The 27,083-nt window shown below is 44.6% G+C and overlaps 1 protein-coding gene across 1 annotated transcript in view; it reads right to left on the reverse strand.

Moving 5' to 3' along the window:
- Positions 1-27,083, reverse strand: part of arhgap39 (Rho GTPase activating protein 39) — a 381,858-nt gene that overhangs the window by 123,133 nt on the left and 231,642 nt on the right. The window contains exon 10 of the mRNA XM_068052219.1: positions 7,890-7,982. Within this exon, the coding sequence (XP_067908320.1) occupies positions 7,890-7,982 (93 nt within the window). The remainder of the gene's footprint in view (positions 1-7,889; positions 7,983-27,083) is intronic.

Consider the following 27,083-nt stretch of genomic DNA (forward strand, 5'->3'; position numbering starts at 1 on the left):
AGAACAATTCCAGCCTGACTAGTCTCTGCACATAACTGAAGTCCCTCATCCTTGGTATCAATCTGGTAAATCTCCTCTCTGCACCATCTCTAAGGTGCTTCCGGAAGTGTGGTGTCCAGAATTAGACACAATTCTTCAGCTGAGGCTTAACCAGTCATTTATAAAGGGGTGGCATAATTTCCTTGCTTTGTATGCTGAGTAATGCTTCTTGGGAAAAATACTGGAAACTATTGGTGCCCATAGAAATGTACCTGAGCAAGGAAGCAATTCTTTCTGGAAGGAAGAAGAGAAAAATAGTCAGGGAACCTAGATCTAGCCTGACCAACCTCCATACCCATAAGTCAGCTAAGGAGACAGATGCAATGCGACCCCTTCTGCACTCAACACAAAACCACACGACATTTCCTGGACAGGTATCTCTGCATAGCACCCTCCTGAAAATGGCCGAGAAACGTTAGAAAAGGAGGCTACTCAGCCCATTGAGACTGCTCTGCCATTCATTCAGATCGTGTCTGATCTGTATCTCAACTCCATTTTCCTGCCTATGTCCCTTGCCCCTTCACGTCTATACCTAACAAAAATCATTCTCTCTTGAAAGTGCCAATGCACTCAAAATCCACAGCCGCTTGGGGGAGAGAATTACAGATCTCCACTACCCTTGGTGTAAAATGTGCTACCTGATTTCACTCCTAGATGGACCAGCTATAATTTTATGATGCCCCCTTGTTCTTGATTCCACCAGCGAACCTCGTAGCTGCAGTCTACATGCCCTGGCTGTGAGCACAATGGCAGGACTGAAATTCTGCTAGCATCACTCCACTTATGGCCCTAGCCCCAGAGTTCTGAATATCAAAACAATGCTTCCAGACACTTTCACTGCAAGATAAAGGCAAACGAAGTGCTCCTACATGATGATTCACCTTATATGGAAAACCAGCAACCATCCATCAAAAAAAGATTCCAATACCGTCAGCAAGAGGCATTGTTCAGTCTAAGTAGCAACAAATCGGTTGGTTTCTGCTAGAAGAGAATAGCTGCCAGCATAACATTAAAATGATTGTACTAGTTGCAAGATGAGCAATGACTTCCATTAATAACAACTGCAGCACTATCTACAGGCCAGGTTCACTGGACATGTCACATCAGTTTAAAATTGAACCATGTACACTTCCTCCCCATTTTCCAAGCACAACAATAGTATTATGCTGTTTACAATACAATGCTGCTGATGGTGGGAGTGAACCATGAGATCGAGAAAACTTCATGGCTTTCAGAATGGCATTTCTTCAGATCAGGAAACTCAGAAAATTGTGTTGCTTTTCCATTTTCAACTGGCCCAAGGCTAATTCTTTTGTGCAACAGTTCTCTATTCATCCAGTGCAAAAGTGATGTATATTTGAGTAATTTTCTTAACATACGCCAAGAACCCACACTGTGAGGACTAGGGGTGGGAGAGGAGTATGAAAGAATCTTCAGTTTTCAAGCAGAAGGCAAGTTAAGGGCATTTCTATAAATAAGGAGTGTTTACTACATGGATTGGACTCCTGGGTAGAGTAGTGGAAAAGGAAATGCTGGAATCTTTTGAGACATAATTCCACGCTACAATGAGGAGTCTTTCTGGATGGATGTGTTAAATAGGCTGAATGGCTTTCCTCACCCATAATACTCTGCCATCTTGCAGTAGAGTAAATGAGAAACATCGATACTTTATTTTACGTACACACATAACAGAAAGTCAAGAGTCAGTCAACATCAACTGGGTTTAGGTGGAAGAGAAACCTTTGAACTGTTATTCATTTGCTATCATGAGAAGAAACTTAAATGTCAGCCACAGATCTTGCATTTTTAAAAAATTCATTCAAGGTTTGTGGGTGTTTCTGGTAAGGCTAGCATATATTGCCCAAGCCTAATTACTCTTAAGTGAGTGGCTTGCGAGGCCATTTCAGAGGGTAATTAAGAGTTAACCACAGTGCCGTGGGTCTTGAATTACATATAGGTCAGACTGGGTAAGGACAGGTTTCCTTCCCTAAAGGACATTCTTGAACTGATGGACTTGACAATTGGTAGTTTTATGGTCACCATTATTGATGATATCTTTTTATTCCGAATTTATTTATTAATTGAATTAAAATTCCCCAGCTCTCTTGTTTAATTCTTTCCAGGATGTGAATGTCACTGGCCAGGCCAGCATTTATTGCCCATCCCTAATTGCCCCTGTGAAGGTGATGGTGAGCTGCCTTCTTGAACCGCTGCAGTCCATGTGATGTAGGTACACCCACAGTGCTGTTAGGAAGGGAGTTCCAGGATTTTGACCCAGTGACAGTGAAGGATCGGTGATATAGTTCCAAGTCAGGATGGTGTGTGGCTTGGAGGGTACTTGCAGGTGGTGGTGTTCCCATGCATCTGCTGCCCTTGTCCTTCTAGGTGGTAGAGGTCGCGGGTTCGGAAGGTGCTGTCGACGAAGGCGTGGTGAGTTGCTGAAGTGCACCTTGTTAATGATATATACTGTTGCCACTGTGCACCAGTGATGGAGTAAGCGAATGTTTTCAGTTGATGGATGATCAAGCGGGCTGCTTTGTCCTGGGTGGTGTCGAGCTTCTTGAGTGTTGTTGGAGCCGCACTCATCCAGGCAAGTGGAGAGTATTCCATCACATTCCTGACTTGTGCCTTGTAGTTGGTGGCAGGCTTTGGGGAGTCAGATGAGTTACCTGCCACAGAATTCCCAGCCTCCTGACCTGTTCTTGTAGCCACAGTATTTATGTGGCTGTTCCAGTTCAGTTTCTGGTCATTGGTAACCCCTAGTGGGGGAATTCAGCGATGTCAATGGGAGATGGTTAGATTCTCTCTTCTTGGAGATGGTCACTGCCTGGCACTTGTGTGGCGCAAATGTTACTTGCTGTTATTAGCCCAAGCCTGACTGTTGTCCAGGTTTTGCTGCACGTGGACACGGACTACTTCAGTATCTGAGGAGTCGTGAATGGTACTGAACACTGTGCAATCATCAGTAAACATCCCCACTTCAGACCTTACGATGGAGGGAAGGTCATTGATGAAGCAGCTGAAGACAGTTGAGCTTAGGACACAGGTCCCACAACCCTGAGGAACTCCTGCAGTGATATCCTGGGGATTAGATGTTTGGCCTCCAACAACCATCTTCCTTTGTGCTTGGTATGACTCCAAGCAGTGGAGAGTTTTCCCCCCGATTCCCATTGGCTTCAGCTTTGCTAGGCTCCTTGATGTCACACTCAGTAAAATGCTGACTTGATGTCAAGGGCACTCTCACCTCATCTCTTGAATTCAGCTCTTTTGTCCAAATTTGGACCAAGGCTGTAATGAGGTCAGGTGCCGAGTGACCCTGGCGGAACTCAAATTGAGCATCGGTGAGCAGGTTATTGCTGTGCAAGTGCTGCTTGATAGCACTGTCAATGACACCTACCATCATTTTGCTGATGATTAACAGTAGACTGATGAGGTGCTAATTGGCCAGATTGGATTTGTCGTGCTTTTTGTGGACAGGACATACTTCAGCAATTTTCCACATTGTCGGGAATATGCCAGTGTTATAGCTGAATTGGAACAGCTTAGCTAGGGGGACAGTTAGTTCCGGAGCACAAGTCTTCAGTACTACTGCTGGGATGTTATCAGGACCCATAGCCTTTGCTGTATTCAGTGCCTTCAGCCGTTTCTTGATATCATGTGGAGTGAATTGAATTGGCTGAAGACTGGCATCTGTAATGCTGGAGACCTCAGGAGCAGGCTGAGATGGATCATCCACTTGGTACTTCTGGCTGAAGAGGTTACAAATGCTTCAGCCTTGTGGGATTTGAGCTCATGTCTTTGTATCATTAGTCTAGGCCTCTGGGTTAATAGTCCAGTAACATAACCACTATGCTACTGCTCCCTCAACTGCAAAGTATAATGCGTGTGGAATCAGCAGGAATGTAAGAAATAGTTGATAAAACATCACGAGTGGCAGACAGGGAAAAGTTGTTTTTTAGGTCCAGATTTGGAAAAGAGACGTGTACATGTACAGAACCAGGATCCTAAAATCAATTCCAACTTAAATCATCAATATCCAGAAAGGTAAGCTTGGAGTCAACGTGGAAGAAAGCATCAGTGTAGATGTGATGCTCTGCCCAGAGAGTTCTTTGTTCCTTCCTTTTTCTCCTCCTCTTCATTTCACAAAGGGGATGGGATACAGTTCCATACTGACTGGTAGCCATCTGGGTAAGTGACAGGATCTGCCTGTTCCTGTCTCCCTGCACTAACTGGACCAGACTGAAGAAGCTGGGTGGGCAGCTATTCTTGGTGAGGCAAAAGAGCAACAAGGTGGGGTGGAGGGGGTTAGTGCAACTTTTATTTAAGTACAAGTTTTATTTGAGCGCTGATGGGGGACTGGGAAAGTTTTGAAAAAAGGTGAAGAAAAATAAAGTGAGGAATGACTCCAATTTCACATATTCGCTTCATTGTGAAGTACACAGATCCTTAATTGAGTGATGCTTCCAGCATGCAGAGAAACTTCCAAGATATATGGAAAAGCATTGGAGATCATCAGACCTGTGTGCGGCAGAGAATTTCTATCAATGGCATGCCTCTTTATACGTCCCAAAGCTGTCTCACTTAAAACTCTGCCAACTTCACAGAATAAATTGGGAACTGAAAGCGCTGCTCTCTACAATTTGCAATATGGTCCATTTCATTCAAATCAGACAAAGAACTTGCTCCATTGAGAACTTCCCTTGCAGGGAAGGAAAAACTTGCACTTTATATAGTGTCTTTCATGATCTCATGTCATCCTAAAACACTTTACAGTCAATGAAGTACTTTTTAAACCAGCAATGTTTTAATGTAGGAAATATGGCAGCCAAATTGCACACAGCAAGATCCCACAGCACTGCTTTGGAGTGTCAGCCTGGATTTTGTGTTCAAGTCTCTGGAGTGGGACTTGAACCCACAACCTTCTAATTCAGATACAAGAGTGCTACCCACCGAGCCACAACATACGCTGCCAAGGCTGCTAAAACCCCTAAGGTATTCCATCAAATAATAGCTTGCAAACATATGTCACCTTAAGGGAAGCAGGGAGTGTTTCTGAACAGGTGGAATCGCTATATTCTGGGCTCCATGTTCAATTAATGTTTATTCTGTAAATGAAATGGGACTTATAAGGGGGAAACCTCATTTACGGAGAGCATTTCTCCCATTTTGCTCTCCTAATGTGTGGTCAACATAAAGGCAACTCATCAAGTTCAGAAAATCTTACATCTGTCAGCAGGTATTGACATTTACATTAGGGCCAATCCGTTATTCTTGCACGCTTAGATTGTAAGCAGATTAGAAATAGGGACAAAATAAACAGGAGGATAAAACTACAGAAATTCTACAAGAAATTATACGAACATATGAATTAGGAGCAAGAGTAGGCCACTTAGCCTCTTGAACCTGCTCTGCCATTCAACAAGATCATGGCTGATCTGATTGTAACCTCGACTCCACATTCCCAGCTGCCCCCAATAACCTTTCACCCCCTTGCTTATCAAGAATCTATCTACCTCTGCCTTAAAAATATTCAAAGACTCTGCTTCCACTGCTTTTTGAGCAAGAGAGTTCCAAAGACGCACGACCCTCAGAGAAAACAATTCTCCTCACCTCTGTCTTAAATGAGCGACCCCTTATTTTTAAACAGTGACCCCTAGTCCTAGATTCTCCCACAAGAGGAAACATCCTTTACACATCCACCCTGTCAAGACCCCTCAGAATCTTACATGTTTCAATCAAGTCGCCTCTTACTCTTCTAAACTCTTCCAATGCATTTACATCTTTCCTTAAATAAGGAGATCAATACTGTACACAGTACTCCAGATGTGGTTTCACCAATACCCTGTATAACTGAAGCATAACCTCCCTACTTTAGTACTCAATTCCCCTCGCAATAAACGATAACATTCTATTAGCTTTCTTGATCACTTGCTGAACTGCATACTAACCTTTTGCGATTGATGCACCAGGACACCCAGATCCCTCAAACATCTCAGAGCTCTGCAATCTCTCACCATTTAGATAATATGATTATTTTTTATTCTTCCTGCCAAAATGGACAATTTCACATTTTCCCACATTATACTCCACTTGCAGGAAAAGCTGACAATCCAGGCAGCTTGTGTATAAATTGTTATTATGCAAAGTGCGTGCGTTGTTCTTTCATCAAGTCAATAAATTCAACCTAGAGCCTGTGAATTTAATAATGACTCTCAATTGAAAATCAAGGGTTAAAAGATTAAAAACAAAGAGATCTGAGTTGATAAACTACCTGAGCATTATCTTATCCCCCCCGCCCCCGATTAATCATTGCTATGGGAACGTGGCAAAATGCTTGCCAATAACTGAATCAGGATAGTGCCACTCACCGTTAACATATTAAACTGAGACAAACAAAGGGTGAATAGGAGCAATGTAGAACAGAACCAGTGCATTTATTAATCCATTATTTCACCACAGCTAAACCACCACAGATCCGAAAGAAGCAGCAGAGACTCTGTAAAATGCAGCAAATGATGGATGCAGACAGGTGAGCGCAAAGGATTCGGATTTCCCACACAAGTTGTTACTTTACACGGAAGGTTTTTTTTTGTTGCAAAATTCAAAGCGAATGTGAAACTCCTTCTTTGCCTTATGCTTTCACTGAGTATAGACTGCTGGGCCCAGAAAGTAGCACTGGCCTAGCTGGAGATGGGGAAATCTGGGAGGGCGAGGGAAGGGAAGAAGAGACACTTCACAGTTTTGGTAAGCCAATGGAGAAATTTTCCAGCTGGTAAGTAACATGGTCTGTGGGTCTCAGCATCCAAATCACAGCAAACCTACTGGATTCACTAAACCAGCAGCTGGGAAGTTGAAGTTAGTTTTTAAAAAGGCCTTCCCGCCCAAAGGCCTTGCTGAATTCGGCAAGTTATTAAAGCCAGTATAAAAGCAACTTTCCTGAAGAATACCTTTCTAAACCCTGATACAAAGAATTTGTTAAGAAACCCAGCCAATTTCCACTGATCTTTGACTAAATCTTATATTTAATACACTTCTTTTTTTATTGATACATCTGTAGAATACCTTGTTACTATTTGTAGTATTTTTTGAAATTTCTTTCTCATAACTCCTCTTTGTTTTCTGTATCCCTCAGTCAATAAAGACTCAATGGCTCCAGATGAGAAAAGTTAGGTAAGCAAACCAGAAAAAAAAAGGAATTTGAGGTAGAGTGTCAGCGAGTGAATTCATCACATGGGAAGATGATTTCCAACTTGAAACATGAATTGCATTTCCCCATCAATACTCTTAAAAAATGAATGATAAACTTTAATATTCTTTTTACTCACTGCCCATTCCGGTGATTTAAAAAGTAAAAAGGTATTTGTTGTTTCTTTCGTTTAAATGTAGATATAACGGAGCCCAAGTATGCAAAAATATGAATAGTCATTAAACCTGGGATAACCTCAGCCCTCTCATACTGCAGATTGAAACTAAAGGACGGAAGGTAGAAAAAGGCCATTGATTAAAATTACATCTAGCCTTTTGGGAAAAGAAAGAGATGATGGTAAAATTATCTACTTAAAATAATTTATGTATAAAAATCTCAAACATTGTATCGAAGAGGAGATAAAATATGAGCACCTGTCTTGGGAAATCCAAAACCTTTCACTTTTCTTAAACCAGGAGACTGGTTAATCAAGGTTTGCTTCCCACCCTGGCTGTGGCTCTATGGAGTAGACGGTTTTTCCACCCTATTGCCTGTGGCCATTGCACTGCATCTTAGAATGGTGCAAAGCTGAAGGAGGAACAGCGCAAGCACATGCAACTGGACACTAGGCCAAGACACGCTGGCTCTCAGCATCAAACCCTACCATCAGCATCCGCAATACAAGGCTTTGCTTTCTTTCGCAATTTCAATTTCTTCTCAATTTTCCTTTCCTGGAGTTCTTTAATGTGCCGCGTCACTGGTAAAATAAATGAAAGTTTGAACAAAACGCAAAACAAAAAAAAAAACAGGCTCTGCTGTTTAAACACACCATCATAGAATGATACAACACAGAAGGCGGCCATTTGGTCCATCTTTGAAAGAGCTATCAAATTAGTCCCATTTCCCCACTCTTTCTCCATAGCCCTGCAAATTCCACTCCCGCCCCAAGCATTTATCCAATTCAATTCTGAGAGTTACTATTGAATCTGCTTCCACCACCCTTTCAGGCAGTGCATTCCAGATCACAACAACTCCCTGTGTAAAAAAAATTGCACCATATCTAATTGCTTTTCATTTTCTGTTTGTTGGTCACTGTTTAAAAGTTGATTAATAAAAAATTCCCAAACTTTTTGGCCCCTTGTCTAGACCACTGATCTCTTGCTCCCAACCCTTTGGAAATACATCTACAAACAGCGTGTTGTTATAACTTGCTCTCCAATTCTCCCTCCCTCCTATCCTGGAGATCTACATCAGGTGCCTCTACCCAAAGGTGTGAGAAGCTCACCATTTGAGGATAAACCAGGGTCTCCTGATATCACATTGCCACCTTTTACTGAATCAACAGATGGAAGCATGTCACTACCATCACTCCCACTCACCCACGTGCAGTGGTGTAGAGATAAGGACAGAAATTCTCACATACCACCCGAGGCTGAGAGTCAACCCGAGTTGGGTGCTGCAACATTCTGTACGCTGGAGCTTTTGGTTTAGACTTCTAGTTTAGATGTTAAACCACTCCAGCTGAGATAATAAAATGTTCTGCATTGGACTGAACCAAGTATCCACTGACTCCCCAACAGAATATTGGCTCGAGGGACCATATGGTCTACTCCTGCTCCTATTTCTTATGTTGATACCATGGGTGGGGTTATATTTGTCCAAGAAAGCAGTGCTGATGCTCTACCACTAGATATCTTCAGCACATTAAGACAAACTGATCCACACATGAAACATGCTGAAGACATTAAGGGATAGACCTGCAATGCACCAATGCGTGCTCTAGTTTGACTTCTTAATTTGGACATGAAGTGGATTCAGAGTTTCAGTCTTGGAACCAACAGATTTTAAAAAATTTGTTCTCAGGATGTGGGTGACACTGATGAAACTATGTTTTTTGCCCCAAGAGTTTAAAGATTATTCTCAGTAATTGGCTTAACTGTATCAATCACCTTGCTTGCTACCAGATAGTAACAAATCTTACCTCCATTAATGTAAGTTGTGAAACGCAGACAGGGAAAGCTCGTTCTTTCTCCAGTGCCCTTATTTTGTATGTATGTGTAATCTGTCCAGCTGTGAGGATTAGCCAACGTGTCATGTGTTTGCTACAGGAGACATTCACCTCATTCATCCTCAAACAGAGTCAACATGGTTCTGTGAAAGGGAAATGATTTCCAGAAGGCATTTGATAAGGTGCCACATAAAAGATTATTGCACAAGATAGGAGCTCACGGTATTGGGGGTAATGTATTAGCATGGATTGAGGATTGCTTAACTCACAGAAGACAGAGTGTCGGTATTTAATGGTTCTTTTTCGGGTTGGAAAGACGTAACTAGTGGAGTGCTACAAGGATCAGTCCTAGGACCTCAATTATTTACTATCTATATTAATGACTTGGAGGAGGGGGCAGAGTGTAATATATCCAAATTTGTTGACGATACAAAAACAGGTGGGAGGGCATGTTGTGATGAGCACAGAAGGAATCTGCAAGGGGAAAGAGATAGATTGAGTGAGTGGGCAAAAACATGGCAGATGGAGTTTAATGTAGGAAAGTGTGAGGTCATGCACTTTGGTAGGAAGAATCAAAAGACAGACTATTATTTAAATGGAGAGTGACTCCAAAAAAGTGCAGCACAGAGGGATCTAGGCTTGATAGGGTAGTTGTTGAGAATCTCGAAGGGGACATAGTTACAGAATAAGGGGACACTCATGTAAAACTGAGATGCGAAGGAATTTCTTCTCTCAGAGGGTAGTGAATGTTTGGAATTCTCTACCCCAGAGAGTTTTCGAGGGTAGATCACTGAAAGTATTTAAAGAGGAGGTAGATAGATATTTGAAATATCGGGGAGTTGAGGGCTATGAGGAGCTGGCATGAAAGAGGAGTTGAGGTCTGGGGCAGATCAGCCATGATCTTATTGAATGGCGGGGCAGGCTTGAGAGGTTGAATGGCCTACTCCTGCTCCTATTTCTTATGCTCTTATGTTTTCTGGTAGCAATGTTTTTTATGCAAACTCAAATACCTCGGCTAACACTATTAGACCAATCCCTGGCGGTGGAAAAATGTGACCTTTTAGTCTCTTATTTTGTTGTCATGAAAGTTAAACTAGACCATGAACAAGGTGATGTGTCATTACAAGGTGCTTGCACCCTGATATTATATTTTCTTTGTTGCCCATAGCAAGTCATTTTTTAATAGTGATCACTGAGGGGAAAACCAATCTGATGGTTACGATCGCAGGTCCTCATACTGACATCACTCTTTATAATTAGCCATTTTTTCTTTCATTAACAGAATTTTTTTTCTGCTTTTCCTTTACTTCAGATCAATCTCTCAACATCATGCACCATGATTCAACCCAGACGAGGGGCAAGCTCTTCAGAGGGATCCAAATTCCAGAAAGCTATCATTGCTTAAAATTGGCCACCAGGATAAACACAAGGAAGGCCCTCTATCAATTTACTTCTCTCCCTCGCACTGTACTCCTTCTTCCTTCCTGAACTAGATTCCCAGCTAAAATGGCAATGTGCCACTAAAGAAAAACAACAACTTGCATTTATACAGCACTTTTAATCCAGTAAAACATCCCACTGCACTTCATAAACTAGTGACTCGGGGGGAAGGGAAAGGGAAAACGACAGGGAGTATGATGATAAATAAAAAGGTAAGCAAAAGGCTAACATGTGTGCAGGAGGGTTTAAGTTCAAGGCAGACTATGAAAGAAGCAGAAAGGAAGGTTAACTCAGGAGTTATTATTAGAGATTAGATTAGATTAGATTAGATTAAAGATACAGCACTGAAACAGGCCCTTCGGCCCACCGAGTCTGTGCCGAACATCAACCACCCATTTATACTAATCCTACACTAATCCCATATTCCTACCAAACATCCCCACCTGGCCCTATATTTCCCTACCACCTACCTATACTAGTGACAATTTATAATGGCCAATTTACCTATCAACCTGCAAGTCTTTTGGCTTGTGGGAGGAAACCGGAGCACCCGGAGGAAACCCACGCAGACACAGGGAGAACTTGCAAACTCCACACAGGCAGTACCCAGATTTGAACCCGGGTCCCTGGAGCTGTGAGGCTGCGGTGCTAACCACTGCGCCACTGTGCCGCCCAGATGTTGGGAATCATGAGGGTAAGAAAGCTAGCATAAAGGCACTTTACCTGAATGCTCGTAGCATTCGTAACAAGGTTGATGAGTTAACGGCACAAATCATCGCGAATAAATATGATTTGGTAGCCATTACGGAGACATGGTTACAGGTTGGTCACGACTGGGAGTTAAATATCCAGGGGTACCAGACTATTCGGAAGGACAGACAGGAAGGTAAGGGAGGTGGTATGGCTCTGATACTCAAGGACGACATCAGGGCGGTGCTGAGAGATGATATAGGTTCTATGGAGAATGAGGTTGAATCCATTTGGGTAGAAATTAAAAACTCGAAGAAGAAAAAGTCATTGATAGGCGTAGTCTATAGGCCACCAAATAATAACATCACATTGGGGCGGGCAATAAACAAAGAAATAACTAATGCCTGTAAAAATGGTACGGCAATTATCATGGGGGATTTTAATCTACATGTAGATTGGTCGAACCAGCTCAGTCAGGGTAGCCTTGAGGAGGAATTCGTTGAGTGTATCCGTGATAGATTTCTTGAACAGTATGTAATGGAACCGACGAGGGAGCAAGCTATCCCAGATCTAGTCCTGTGTAATGAGACAGGAATAAGTAATGACCTCATAGTTAGGGATCCTCTTGGAAGGAGTGATCACAGTATGGTTGAATTTAGAATACAGATGGAGAGTGTGAAGATAAAATCCAATACCAGGGTCCAGTGCTTGAACAAGGGGGACTACAATAGAATGAAGGAGGACTTGGCTAAAGTAGACTGGAAACAAAGATTTTACGGTGGGACAGTTGACGAGCAGTGGAGGACTTTCAAAGCAATTTTTCAAAGTGCTCAGCAAAAGTATATTCCAGTGAAAAGGAAGGCCTGGAAGAAAAGGGGTAATCTGCCATGGGTGTCTAAGGAAATAAGGGAGGCTATCAAATTGAAACAGAAAGCATACAAAGTGGCCAAAAGCAGCATGAAACCAGAAGATTGGGAAAACTTTAAAGGTCAACAGAAAGCTACAAAAAGAACTATAAAGAAAAGTAAGATAGAACATGAGAAAAAACTAGCACAGAATATAAAGACAGATAGCAAAAGTTTCTATAAATATATAAAACGAAAAAGAGTGGCTAAAGTAAACGTTGGTCCTTTAGAGGATGAGAAGGGGAATTTAGTTATGAGATATGATGAAATGGCCGAGGCATTGAACAGGTATTTTGTATCGGTCTTCACAGTGGAGGACATTAATAACATGCCAGTAATTGACAAAGAGACGAACGTAGGTGAGGACCTGGAAACAATCATTATTACGGAAGAGGTAGTGTTGGGCAAGCTAATGGAGCTAAGGATTGATAAGTCTCCTGGCCCTGATGGAATGCATCCCAGGGTACTAAAAGAGATGGCGGGAGAAATAGCAGGTGCACTGATGGTAATTTTCCAAAATTCGCTGGACTCTGGGGTAGTCTCAGCTGATTGGAAAACAGCAGATGTGACGCCACTGTTTAAAAAGGGAGGTAGACAAAAGATGGGGAATTATAGACCGGTTAGCTTAACCTCTGTAGTGGGGAAGACGCTTGAGTCTATTATCAAGGAAGAAATAGCAGGGCATCTCGATAGAAATTGTCCCGTTGGGCAGACGCAGCATGGGTTCATGAAGGGCAGGTCATGCTTGACAAATCTTTTGGAATTCTATGATGACATTACGAGCAAGGTGGACAATGGGGACCAAGTGGATGTGGTGTACCTAGATTTCCAAAAGGCCTTCGACAAGGTGCCGCACAAGAGGCTGCTGCATAAGATAAGGATGCATGGTGTCAGGGGTAAAGTATTAGCATGGATAGAAGATTGGTTGACGAACAGGAAGCAGAGAGTGGGGATAAATGAGTGCTATTCTGGTTGGCAATCAGTCACTAGTGGTGCGCCTCAGGGATCGGTGTTGGGACCGCAATTATTTACAATTTATATAGATGATTTGGAGTTGGGGACCACGTGTAGGGTGTCAAAGTTTGCAGATGACACTAAGATGAGTGGCAGAGCAAAGTGTGCAGATGACTGTGAAACTTTGCAGAGGAACATAGATACATTGAGTGAGTGGGCAAAGGTCTGGCAGATGGAATACAATGTTAATAAATGTGAAGTCATTCATTTTGGTAGGAGTAACAGTAAAAAGGATTATTACTTGAATGGTAAAAAGTTGCAGCATGCTGCTATGCAGAGGGACCTAGGTGTCCTTGTGCATGAATCGCAGAAGGTTGGTCTGCAGGTACAGCAAGTAATTAGGAAGGCAAATGGAATTTTGTCCTTCATTGCTAAAGGGATTGAGTTTAAAAGCAGAGAGGTTATGTTGCAGCTGTATAAGGTACTGGTGAGGCCGCACCTGGAGTACTGTGTGCAGTTTTGGTCTCCTCACTTGAGAAAGGATATACTGGCACTGGAGAGGGTGCAGAGGAGGTTCACTAGGTTGATTCCGGAGTTGAGGGGGTTGGCTTATGAGGAGAGACTGAGTAGATTGGGATTATATTCTTTGGAGTTCAGAAGAATGAGGGGGGATCTTATAGAAACATATAAAATCATGAAGGGAATAGATAAGATGCAAGTAGAGAGGATGTTTCCACTGGCAGGTGAAGCTAGGACAAGAGGGCATAGCCTCAAGATTAGAGGGAGCAGATTTAGGACTGAATTAAGAAGGAACTTCTTCACCCAGAGGGTTGTTAATCTATGGAATTCCTTGCCCAGTGAAGTAGTTGACGCTTCTTCAGTAAACGTCTTTAAAGCTAAGGTAGATATCTTTTTGAACAATAAAGGAATTAAGGGATACGGTGGGAGCGCGGGTAAGTGGATCTGAGTCCACGAAAAGATCAGCCATGATCTTATTGAATGGCGGAGCAGGCTCGAGGGGCCGGACGGCCTACTCCTGCTCCTAGTTCTGATGATCTTATGATAGGAGCGTTATCAGACACAATTTGACACCGAGCCTCATAAGACGTTAAAGCAGTGACCAAAAGCTTAGTCAAAGAGGAAGGTTTTAAGGAGCATCTTGAAGGAGAGAGAGAGAGGTGAAGACGTGGGGAGGTTTAGCGAGGAAATTCCATAGCTTAGAGTCTACATAGGTGAAGGCACATAGGAATATAGGACGCCAATGGCGGAGCGAAGGATATCAGGGATGCAATAGCAGCAAGAATCAGAGGAATGCATTTGTATTGGAGCATTGTAAGGCTGGAGGAGGTTACAGAGATAAGGAAGGACATTGCTGGACCAGGAGTCAATGTAGGCCAGCGAGTAGGAGTGATTGACAAGTGCAAATTAGGATATGGGTAGCAGAGGTTTGGATGAGCTCAAGTTTACAGAGAGTGGAAGGTGGGAAACCTGAGCAGCAAGGTGGCATTTTCACCTTCCCATCGCGGTGCCCTGGGCCTTTTCAGTGCACATAGACTGACATTAAGTTGCTTCTTGTTTTCAAAATGGTCCCTACCCCCTGAATTCAGAGAAGCGATCTCTATAATTGATCATTTAGTGTGATTAAATCACAGTATCAACAGCATAGTTTAGAACTGTTTAGAATGTTAAAGAGCTACTGGGACTCTGAATTCATCCCAATCAGCTTGTGAAGCAGATTCAGGGCACTGGAGCAACTGCACCTGTGGTTGTTCAGCATCATTCTCAGAAAGTTGCATTTGGGACTGCAAGGGGTAAGTCCATACAGGATAGTGATGAAAAAACATCTCAACAGATTTTAATAAGGTTTTGTAAGTACAGACTGAAAGCTCAGCCCATCTACAGCCAGAACAAAATGGTGACCTGCCATATACAGCAGCCCTGGTGGAAGCCATTTGCTGTGTGTGGTGCCCTTAAAAACCCAACTCATCAACCTCAGTGCCTCTCCAGATACTATATACTGTGAGTGCAATCCGTTTCTCACACAATTCAGTTTCACCTGAAATTGGTGCTGGGATTGCAACGTTTCACCCTATATATAAATGACCATGATTTGGCAATATGGAGATCCGTTGTCCAAGTGACCACATGGTGCAAAGCTGGAAAAAATTACAGAAAGACTGCTAGATTAAACCAATGTGGAGAGTAGTGGCAGATGACAGATCCATGGAACAGAAGAAAGAGGAGGTACACTTCTGATGGAAGAATTGTCCGATGGAAGTACAATCTAAATGAGGAGGCACTAGTAGGGCGTGGATGGGTGAATAAAGGGAATTACAGGTTCAGGTACATAAGTTATTAAAAGCTAGCTTGCATGTGCAAAAAAAAACCAATCAGAATGGTTAATCAGAGGCTGTGCTTCATTACCAAAGGTATAAACCATTAAACAAAAAGGAATGGATACTGCAATTATAAAAAGGTGCTGGTCACTTGGAATATTTTGTTCAGTTTTTGGGCATCCCAAATTAGGAAGTGTATACTGAATTTTGAGAAAGTCTGAAGATTTGCAAATGTAACTCCTCTGTTCAAAAAGGGAGAATGGGATAAACTAGGTCACGATAGTCCTCTTGGCCTAATATCAGTAGTGGCCATACTATGGAATAAAATTAATATTCACCTGGAGAGCCAGGCCTTAACCAAGGACAGCCAGCATGGATTTGTGAAAGGTAAGCCATGTCTGAGAATGGTCTGAAAAGGTTTTTAATTCGGAATGTATAGGTCGTTTATCAATAAACTGAAGGAACACGGTATTAAGGAAGTTTGTTAATGTACAGCTAACTAAGAATAACAGTTAAATAAAAGCAAAATACTGCGGATGCTGGAAATCTGAAATAAAAACAAGAAATGCTGGAACCACTCAGCAGGTCTGGCAGCATCTGTGAAAAGAGAAGCAGAGTTAACGTTTCGGGTCAGCGACCCTTCTTCGGAACTCATGGGTGTTTTTTCCAACTGGAGGTATGTAAATAGTTATATACTTCGATATAGGGAGCACAGTATCAAAATAGGGAGTGTGTTAACTGTGAAGAGGACTGTTGGCCACTTCAGGAGGACAGATTACAGGTTAGTAAGTTAGGTAGATAAAATTAAAATTTAATTTAAAGTGGAGAAATGCAATATTTTGAGAGAATGAATAAGGAGGAGAAATATACACTCGGGATTCAGAGACATAAATATTTAGTTTAGTTTAGAGATACAGCACTGAAACAGGCCCTTCGGCCCACCGAGTCTGTGCCGACCATCAACCACCCATTTATATGAATCCTACACTAATCCCATATTCCTACCACATTCCCACCTGTCCCTATATTTCCCTACCACCTACCTATACTAGGGGCAATTTATAATGGCCAACTTACCTATCAACCTGCAAGTCTTTTGGCTTGTGGGAGGAAACCGGAGCACCCGGAGAAAACCCATACAGACACAGGGAGAACTTGCAAACTCCACACAGGCAGTACCCAGAACTGAACCCGGGTCGCTGGAGCTGTGAGGCTGCGGTGCTGACCAGTGAGCAGGAGGACAAGTTGATGAAGCTGTAAGCTTTATAAGTAGACAGATAGGGTACAAAAGCAGAGATAAAGCTCAACATATACAAACCATTGGTTAGCCTGTAGTTGCAGCATTGTGTCCAGTTTTGAGTGTCTTGCATTGGGAAGGATGTTAAGGTCATGGAGACAGTGCAGAAGAAATTCAGTAAAGATGAGAAACTGTATTTATGAGAACAGACTGGGAAACTAAAGCTCTTTTAATTACAATGAAGAATGTCATTGAGTCATTTAAGGCATAGAAGGAGGCCATTCGGTCCATTTGAGTCCATGCCAGCTGTCCACGGAGAAATCTAGTCAGTCCTATTCCCCGCTCAATCCCCCTAACAGCTGCAAGTTTAAGAGGAGATCTAACAGACAAAATTAAAAAGTGATAATAGGTCTTGATAAAGTATATCAGGAAAAATTTATTTCCACTATTTAGTAGGTCAGTAACCAGAGGGCATGAATTTAAGATCACCAGAAAAAAGAATGAAAGGAAAAGTTAGTTTTTTTTGCACAAAAACGGTTGTTGGGACATGGAATAAACAGAAACAGTAATGGAAGCACTCTTGATTATTTCAGTGGTAATGCTGTCCTTCCCAGGGGCTTTTCCGCTGGCTAGAGAATCAATGGCATCACTGAGTTCCAATTTGGTTGGCTGTATGTCCAGCTCAACCATGACTGGTAGAGGCTGGGCTGCATTGAGGGCAGTCTCAGTGACAGCATTCTCCCTGGAGTACAGTTCTAGGTAGTGCTCAACCCAGCAGTCCATTTGTTTGTGTTGGTCAGTGATTATGTCCCCTGATTTAGATTTGAGGGGGGCGATCTTCTTGATGGTTGGCCCAAGAGCTCTCTTCATGCCATCATACATTCCTCTGATGTTTCCGGTGTCTGAGGCCAGCTGAATATGACTGTATAGGTGTTGCCAGTAGTCGGTTGCGCAGCGCCTGGCTGTTCTTTGTGCAGTGCTTCTGGCTGCTTTAAGTGCTGCGGATGTTAAATTGCTGGGGGCTTTCTTGTAGTTCAACAGTGCAATGCGCTTAGCGGCCATGACAGGTTCCAGCTCTTCATTATGAGATTGAAACCAGTCTGAATTTCTCTTCGCACTTTTGCCGTAGGTGGTCAAAGCTGACTCAAAGATGGCGTCTCTGATGTGGGCCCACTTGGTCTCAGCATCCCCTGTGGGAGTGTTTTGAAGGGCTGTTACAAGTGAATTTAGAAATTTTTGTAACAGCTGTGGGTGAGAAATTCTGCTTGTGTTGATGCGCGGGTGGCCCTTCTGCTTGGAATGATGCAACATCTTCGGTCTGAGTCTAACCTTGCTGCACACCAGGGAGTGGTCGGTGTCGCAGTCCGCACTGTGGAAGCTGTGTGTGATTTGAACACTGTTTAAGGCGGCTCGCCTTGTGACAATGAGGTCTAGCTGGTGCCAACGACGTGATCTTGGGTGCCTCCATGAAACCTGATGACAGGGTTTAGTATGAAAGAACGAGTTGGTGATGCAGAGGTTATGATAGGTACACAACTCAAGCAGTCTCTGCCCGTTCTCATTCATCCTTCCAACGCCATAGCGCCCAAGGCAGGAGGGCCATGAGTCATGGTCGGCCCCAACCCTGGCATTAAAGTCCCCCAGCAGGAATAGGTGTTCGGTGTTGGGGATGCTGCTAATGATGTTATGGAGTTCCTCGTAGAACTGATCTTTAGCTTCAGGTGAGGAGCAGAGTGTTGGAGCATAGATGCTCAGTAGGTGTACTGGACCAGAGGTGGTGAGCAGTCGGATGGACAGTATGTGTTCCGAGCCATTTGAGGGAGGCTCTCTCATGCTGAGCAAGGAGTTTCTGATGGTGAAGCCCACTCCATGCTGTCTTGGTTCTTCAGGATCCCTGCCCTGCCAGAAGAAGGTGTAGTCTTGCTCTGCTAGAGATCCACTCGCGGGGAGGCGAGTCTCCTGAAGTGCTGCAATGTCTACATTGAGTCTACTGAGCTCGTTGTTAATGATGGCGGTCTTCCAAGAATCGTTGATTTGTGTAAGGTCTTCCGACAGGCCAGGACACATAGTTCTGACGTTCCAGCTTGCAAAGCGAAGGGCTGGTACCTTCTTTCCTTTTTTCGTGTTGTTTGGTGCGGTGTATCAGTCCACCTTTCGGGCAATGACCCTGAGCTCCAAGCACCCATTGAAGCAGGTAGCCTGCTATACTCTCAGCACTACATGAACTGCTATGCCTGTGCTGGGACGAGGGAGCAGTACCCCAGGACATGCGCGATGCCAATACCATCACCCTCTATAAAAACAAAGGTGACCGCGGTGAATGCAACAACTACCGTGGAATCTCCCTGCTTAACATAGTGGGGAAAGTCTTTGCTCGAGTCGCTCTGAACAGGCTCCAGAAGCTGGCCGAGCGCGTCTACCCTGAGGCACAGTGTGGCTTTCGTGCAGAGAGATCGACTGTTGACATGCTGTTCTCCCTTCGTCAGATACAGGAGAAATGCCATGAACAGATGCCCCTCTACATTGCTTTCATTGATCTCACCAAAGCCTTGGACCTCGTCAGCAGACGTGGTCTCTTCAGACTACTAGAAAAGATTGGATGCCCACCAAAGCTACTAAGTATCATCACCTCATTCCATGACAATATGAAAGGCACAATTCAACATGGTGGCTCCTCATCAGAGCCCTTTCCTATCCTGAGTGGCGTGAAACAGGGCTGTGTTCTCGCACCCACACATTTTGGGATTTTCTTCTCCCTGCTGCTTTCACATGCGTTCAAGTCCTCTGAAGAAGGAATTTTCCTCCACACAAGATCAGGGGGCAGGTTGTTCAACCTTGCCCGTCTAAGAGCGAAGTCCAAAGTACGGAAAGTCCTCATCAGGGAACTCCTCTTTGCTGATGATGCTGCTTTAACATCTCAGACTGAAGAGTGCCTGCAGAGTCTCCTTGACAGGTTTGCGGCTGCCTGCAATGAATTTGGCCTAACCATCAGCCTCAAGAAAACGAACATCATGGGGCAGGACGTCAGAAATTCATCCATCCATCAATATTGGCAACCACGCTCTGGAAGTGGTTCAAGAGTTCACCTACCTAGGCTCAACTATCACCAGTAACCTGTCTCTAGATGCAGAAATCAACAAGCGCATGGGTAAGGCTTCCACTGCTATGTCCAGACTGGCCAAGAGAGTGTGGGAAAATGGCGCACTGACATGGAACACAAAAGTCCGAGTGTATCAGGCCTGTGTCCTCAGTATCTTGCTCTATGGCAGCGAGGCCTGGACAACGTATGTCAGCCAAGAGCGACGTCTCAATTCATTCCATCTTCGCTGCCTCCGGAGAATACTTGGCATCAGGTGGCAGGACTGTATCTCCAACACAGAAGTCCTCGAGGCGGCCAACATCCCCAGTTTGTACACACTACTGAGTCAGCGGCGCTTGAGATGGCTTGGCCATGTGAGCCGCATGGAAGATGGCAGGATCCCCAAAGACACATCGTACAGCGAGCTCGCCACTGGTATCAGACCCACCGGCCGTCCATGTCTCCGCTTTAAAGACGTCTGCAAACGCGACATGAAATCCTGTGACATTGATCACAAGTCGTGGGAGTCAGTTGCCAGCGTTCGCCAGAGCTGGCAGGCAGCCATAAAGACGGGGCTAAAATGTGGCGAGTCGAAGAGACTTAGTAGTTGGCAGGAAAAAAGACAGAGGTGCAAGGGGAGAGCCAACTGTGCAACAGCCCCGACAAACAAATTTCTCTGCAGCACCTGTGGAAGAGCCTGTCACTCTAGAATTGGCCTTTATAGCCACTCCAGACGCTGCTTCACAAACCACTGACCACCTCCAGGCGCTTATCCATTGTCTCTCGAGATAAGGAGGCCAAAGAAGAAATGGAAGCAGAATTCATAACAGTTTTAAAACAGAAATAAATAAACATTTGAAAAAGGAAAACAACTGAGTTTTAGAAAGAGCAGGGAAATGAGACTAAATGGAACCCTCTTTTAAAGAGCTGGCAGAGGCATAATTGGCTGAATGGCCTCCTGTGCAATAAAACTCTATGGCTTATCCTAGGATGATTCCTGGGATCAAGGGACTGAACTACTATGAGGTACTGCACAAGTCAGGAGTGTGATGGAATACTCTCCACTTACCTGGATGCGTGCAGCTCCAACTTAAGCTTGACATCATCCAAGACAAAGCAGCCTGCTTGACTGGTACACTATCTACCACCTTAAACATTCACCTCCTCAACCACCAGCACACGCATGGCTGTGTGCGTACCATATAAAAGATGCACTGAAGCACCTTGTTAAGGCTCCTTTGAAAACACCTTCCAAACCCACGACCTCTACCACCTGGAAGGACAAGGGCAACAGGTGCATGTGAACATCACCACCTCCCAATTTCCCTCCAAGTCACACAGCATCCTGACATGGAAATATATCACCATTCCTTCATTATCACTGGGTCAAACTCCTGGAACTTTCTCCCCAACAGCACTGTAGGTGTACCTACACCACACAGACAGCAGTGGTTCAAGAAGGTGGCTCACTACCATCTTATCAAGGGAAATTAGGGATGGGCAATAAATGCTGGTCTCGCCAGTGATGCCCATATCCTGTGATGAATAAAAAAAAATTGGGGTACACTGGAAAATAGCAAGTGTAACGCCTCTGTTCAAGAAAGGAGAGAGACAAAAAGCAGGAAACTATAGGCCAGTTAGCCTGATATCTATCATACGGAAAATGCTAGAATTCATTATTAAGGAGGTTATAGCAGGAAATTTAGAAAATCATAATGCGAGTAGGCAGATTCAACATGGTTTTGTGAAAGGAAATCGTGTTTGATTAATTTATTAGAGTTCTTTGAGGAAGTAACAATCAATGTGGATAAAGTGGAACCTGTAGATTGGTGTATTTGGATTTCCAAAAGGTATTTGATAAGGTGCCACATCAAAGGTTACTACCCAAAATCAGAGTTCATGGTTTAGACGGCAACATATTAGCATAGATAGAGGATTGGTTAGTTAACAGGGAGCAGAGAGTAGGGATAAATGGGGTCACTTTTGGGTTGGCAAGATGTGACTAGTGGAGTGTCACAAGGATCAGTGCTGGGGCCTCAACTATTTACAATCTATATTAATGACTTGGATGAAGGGATTGAATGTTTGGTAGCAAAATTTTCAGACGACACAAAAATAGGTAGGAAGATAAGTTGTCAAGAGGATATAAAGAGATATAGATAGGTTACGTGAGTGGGCAAAAAAGTGATAGATGGAGTACAATGTGGGAAATGTGAACTTGTCCACTTTGGCAGCAAGAATAGAAAAGCAGATTATTTAAATGGAGAGGGATTGCAAAACTCTGAAGTACAGAGGGATCTGGGTGTCCTGGTACATGAATCACAAAAGGTTAGTATGCAGATACAGCAAGTGATTAGGAAGGCAAATGGAATGTTGTCATTTATTGCAAGGGGAATAGCATATAAAAGTAGGGAAGTTTTGCTACAGTAGTAAAGGGTCTTAGTGAACCACATCTGGAGTAAGGAGTCTCCCATTTAAGACGGAGATGAGGAGAAATTTTTCTCTCAGAGGATCGTTAGTCTGTGGAATTTGCTTGTTCAAAGAGCAGTGGAGGCTGGGTCTTGAATATAATCAAGGCTGAGTTAGACAGATTTTTGATAGACAAGGGAGTCAAGTGTTATGGGGTGGGGGGTAGGGGCAGATAGGAAAGTAGAGTTGAGGCCACATTCAGATCAGCCATGATCTTAGCAAATGGGGGAGCAGGCTCAAGGGGCCAAATGGCCTACATCTGCTCTTCATTTGTATGTTCGTATTCCCTAGAGACGAAGATGTTAAGGGATGATCGGTGGTGCTCAAAACAATGAAAGGAATTGACAAGGTAGACAGGGAATGCACTTCAGATCGAGGGAATATACCCTTAAAATTAGAAATCGGCTGGTTAACAGCAAATCCTGGAAAAATCCCTTTGCATGAAGGCTCATGAGAATGTGAAATGCATTGTTCCAGAAAGTCAGAGATGAGGAATCAAATGAAGTGTTTAAAAGGGAGTTAGAAACTTAATTGAGAAGTAAGCTTATCGAGGGATAAGGAGCAAGAGGAGAGAACTATGGTTAAAATGGCAGAGCTGCTCTGACTACAGTACAGTAGCATTGTGGTTATTGTACTAGACTAGTAATCCAGAGCACTGGACTAATGATCCAGTGACCCTGGGGCTGAATTTTATCCGGCTGCCTCACTGTGCAGCGGTGCCCTTTAAACTCAGCAGTGTGCCCACATTTAGCATCCGCCACAGAGCCCCCGCAATATTTCGCGCAGGGGCTCATTAGCATCACTACGCCGAGCCGCCACCGCCCCCCCCCCCACCCCACCCAATATTACATGGGGAGAGGCGGGACAGTCGGCGCAGTGAGAGACATTTTGACAGCTGTGCAGCAGGTCTTGGGGCTCTATTTAAAGTGCTCAAGCACCTGCTTCCTGACAGCTGTTAAAGAAATACTGAGCAGACTGCTGAAGAGTGGGGCTGCTGTCAATCTGGCAGCAAAGCAGAAAGTGCTGGGGTTACTCAGCAGGTCAGGCAGCATCTGTAGAGAGAGAAGCAGAGTAACTTGACCAAGTTCACAGACCTGAAAGTTAACTCTGCTTCTCTCTCCACAGATGCTGCCTGACCTGCTGAGTTTCCCCAGCACTTTCTGCTTTGCTGCCACATACTTACCCTGCTGTGTCCCAGTGTCCTGTGAAGTTGCAATACTCTTCTTCCACTCAAGTGTTACATTCCTTCTTATAGGCATGCCGCACCTGGGTGAATAATCTTAATTTTGCACATTCCAGGACGTGAGACTTAAAAAGACCATAAAAGGCAGATACACAACAGAAATAAAACCATAATTGCAGAATAATTGCCTATTATGAGCATCTAATCATCTGACTGTGAAAAGCAACAGATTAATATGCATTTGGATTCTGTATTCATTTCTCTGCTAACTGTTATGTGAAAATACATGTAACTGCTATTAAACGATCTTTGTGAAAAAAAAACAAAAATATGTTCATATTCTAGCTGCATTGCCAAGCAGAAATATTACACCAATAAATATGATGAGCTGCTGCAGAAGCAAAGTGTTCCTGAACATGTGTCGATGTGTAATAGTTGAAAAACCATGACAACAGCACAGATTTCCTCACCAGTCCTGCACTGGTTTTCAAACATGTGCAAGACAAACCTTGCAGCCAGAAGTTAGAGCAATTACATGGTGCAGTCACCTTTGCATTTAAAGGACCACACCAAAAGCCGAGGATGGCAGAGGGGTGCTCTAGGGCGGCCCCATAGGTCAGCGATGCCTCCCTGGTCACTTTTCTTCAGGCTGTGCGGGCAAGGTGGGAGGTTCTTTTCACCGGTGGTGGTAAGAAGAGGCCCTCCCGCCTGAACAAGGCAGTCTGGCTGGAGATGGCAGAGGAGGAGAGTCTCTGTGGGGCCATCAGCCGTCAAAGGATTCAATGCTGGAAGGGGATGAATGAGCACCCCTCCAGCCAGCCGGGGTCCGCTAGGCCTCGTGTGCACAGGGTATGAGCGCCAAAGTCATCCACAGCCAAAGGGCAATCAGCTCAGTAGCTTTCCTCCAGTCAGGCTGCTAGCACAGAGGTTGCACCAAGAAAGGGCAACCTCTCCGTTAACAGAGAACACACTGGCACAAATGGGAATGCACGGGGGTCACAGCAATGTAAATACGTCTTTTACTAAATGTTCCTCACCAACCTGTGTGTCCTTTTCTCTGTGTGAATGATGTATGCCAGCATGTAGCGCCAATGTCACATCTCTTTGCACCGTTGGCCCTTCAGGAGAGCCAACATATGCAATAACAGCATTGCCACACGACCATTACTCATGAGCGTCTCCACAGATGCAATGATATGGACATTGGTTCAATCAGCTGCTTCCTCTAATGGTCTACAAAAGGATGCTGCAGCTGTGGACTGATGCACAGCAGGTAAGCGAGTGTGGCTTGCAGAGCTCATGTCGGTTCCTATGGAGCAGACAGCCTTTGTCTGATAAGCCACTGCCGTACATCCCTACCTCACTGCTAGCCCTGCGTGCAGAGCCTGGGTGCATCTGCCTTCCAATGCGTCATTGATGTTGTAGGTCCTCATAGTCCGAGGAGGAATCCTGTTGTTGTCTCTCTTCATCATGCCAGGCCTGGCCCCTATTGGGTGCGTTGTTGTGCAGAGCAGCAAAGAAAGGAGCTGGCCTTTTCGGCCCGTAGTACAGGGCATCACCCTATCCAGACAGGCATTGGAAGTGCTCTTTCAGCATGCCGATCTCCTGCTCAATGGTGGCTCTTGTGGCTGGCGTTGTATCTCTCCTTTGCAGCAGTGGTGGGGTCTCTCACTGGTGCCAAGAGCCATGTCTGGAAAGGATAGCCCTTATCTCCAAGAAGCCACCCCTCCAACTGAGCCAGTTCAGTGAACAGCGGTGGCAGCTGGGACTGGCGCAGGTCCCAGGTGGCATGTAAGCTGTCTGAGAAGCAGCCACAGATTTACATGAAGCGTCTGAGGTGATCACATACCTGCTTCACCTACATTGAGAGGATTCCTTTAATGGTGACATCTGCAGGTGGTTGCCTGGTAGGAGGTCTGATGGCTGCATGAGTGCAGTCTATGAACATGACAACCTATGGTTCTCTGGCAATGGTGCCAGAACCACTGGCCCTCTGGGCCTGGCTGTGAGAGTCTGTCCTGAAGCAGACATACTCACAGGCCCTCCGGTGCAGGGCATTGGTGACCTCCCTGATGCAGCGGTGCACTGCTGACTTGTGTGACCCCACAAAGGTCTCTGGTGGGCCCCTGAAAAGCTGCATAGGCGTCAAGCTTGAGAACCCCTGCTATTATGAGGACCAAAGGCATAGGATGTCCACCGAAGCCCATGGGCTGCAGGTCATCTTTGAGCAGGGCACAGAGACGTGTCACCACCCTCTCTATATGCGCAATTTCCTCTGACATCCAGTGGCATGTCATGTGGGGCCTGTAGATGCACGGCAGTCATAATGGCGAGCTCCCCTTGGGGGTTGCTGCTCATGACCGGGGGCCTCTACGTGCACCGCACCTGCCTGCTGATATTGCCTCTGGCACATACCAATCCTCACGCGTAGAGAATCACACAATGTAGGATGAGCCATAGCTATTTCCACGTGATAAATAAAGTTGAACCCTTCATGTACTCGAAGGTTCCTAATAGGGCAGGGATTAGTTTTGATGGGTACATCAGCTGCTTTCATGGATCAACTAAGTGGTGTGCCATGGCATTGCCCATTTTGGCCAACACTCAGAGTGGAACAACGTGACCACACCAAGATCCTACCAGCTGAACTGATTGCCCCCACAATCCATATAACCTTAATACTGTGCTGTATAACTCTATGACGCTATGACTCCTACTCTTTCTGGCACCCTCCCACACACAGGGTAACTAGAGTGCCATTGCCTCCTCACAAACACAAACAAACGCAGAGGGTACACTGTTAACAGAGGGAGGGTACATAGTACCTTCTTTCATGCCTGCAGAGCTTTCCCTCCAGTAATCCCAGACCCCCTCTCTCCTCCCTTTAAGAATGCAGAGCTGCGACGCCTGTAATCCCCCCTCCCTCCTCCCTTCCAGTGTGCAGAGTGAGACCCCTGAAAACGGAACTTATCTTCTGTCCCGAAACCTTCTGCCTCTGATGACCCGCCGGCTTTTCTAATTGTGAACGGGACGGCACGAGATGGCCGCCCGTTCAAAGTAAAATCAGGAAGTGTCTATGGAGAGGCGGCGGGCTGCATAATCTGCAGAGGTAAGGACCGTTTTACATATTCTAATTGGGGTGCCGCTGCCATGCGGTGGGGGGGAGGGGCCACACTGAGGTTCCCCTGCCGCCGGTAATTTGTGGCGGGCCCTTCTCCATGTCGCAGGTCGAGGCAGGCCACTCCCCGCAGAATTTTACCAGCCACCCGCCATGACCCGCAGCGTCGAGGGGCAGGTAAAATCCAGCCCACTATTTTAAATTCCACCACGATAGCTGGGAATGTTAAATTCAGTTAATTCATTAAAGAAAGCTCGAATAAAAATCCAGTATCTGTAATGGTTACCAGATTGTTGTAAAAACCCACCTGGTTCACTAATGTCCTTTAGGGAAGGAAACTTGCTGTCCTCCCCAATTTGGTTGGATCTTAACTGCCCTCTGAAATGGTCTAGCAAGCCACTCAAGTTTCAGGATGGAGAATAAATGTGGGCCTTGCCAG

The sequence above is a fragment of the Heterodontus francisci genome, chromosome 2, assembly GCF_036365525.1.
Source record: "Heterodontus francisci isolate sHetFra1 chromosome 2, sHetFra1.hap1, whole genome shotgun sequence".
Lineage (NCBI taxonomy): Eukaryota > Metazoa > Chordata > Chondrichthyes > Heterodontiformes > Heterodontidae > Heterodontus > Heterodontus francisci.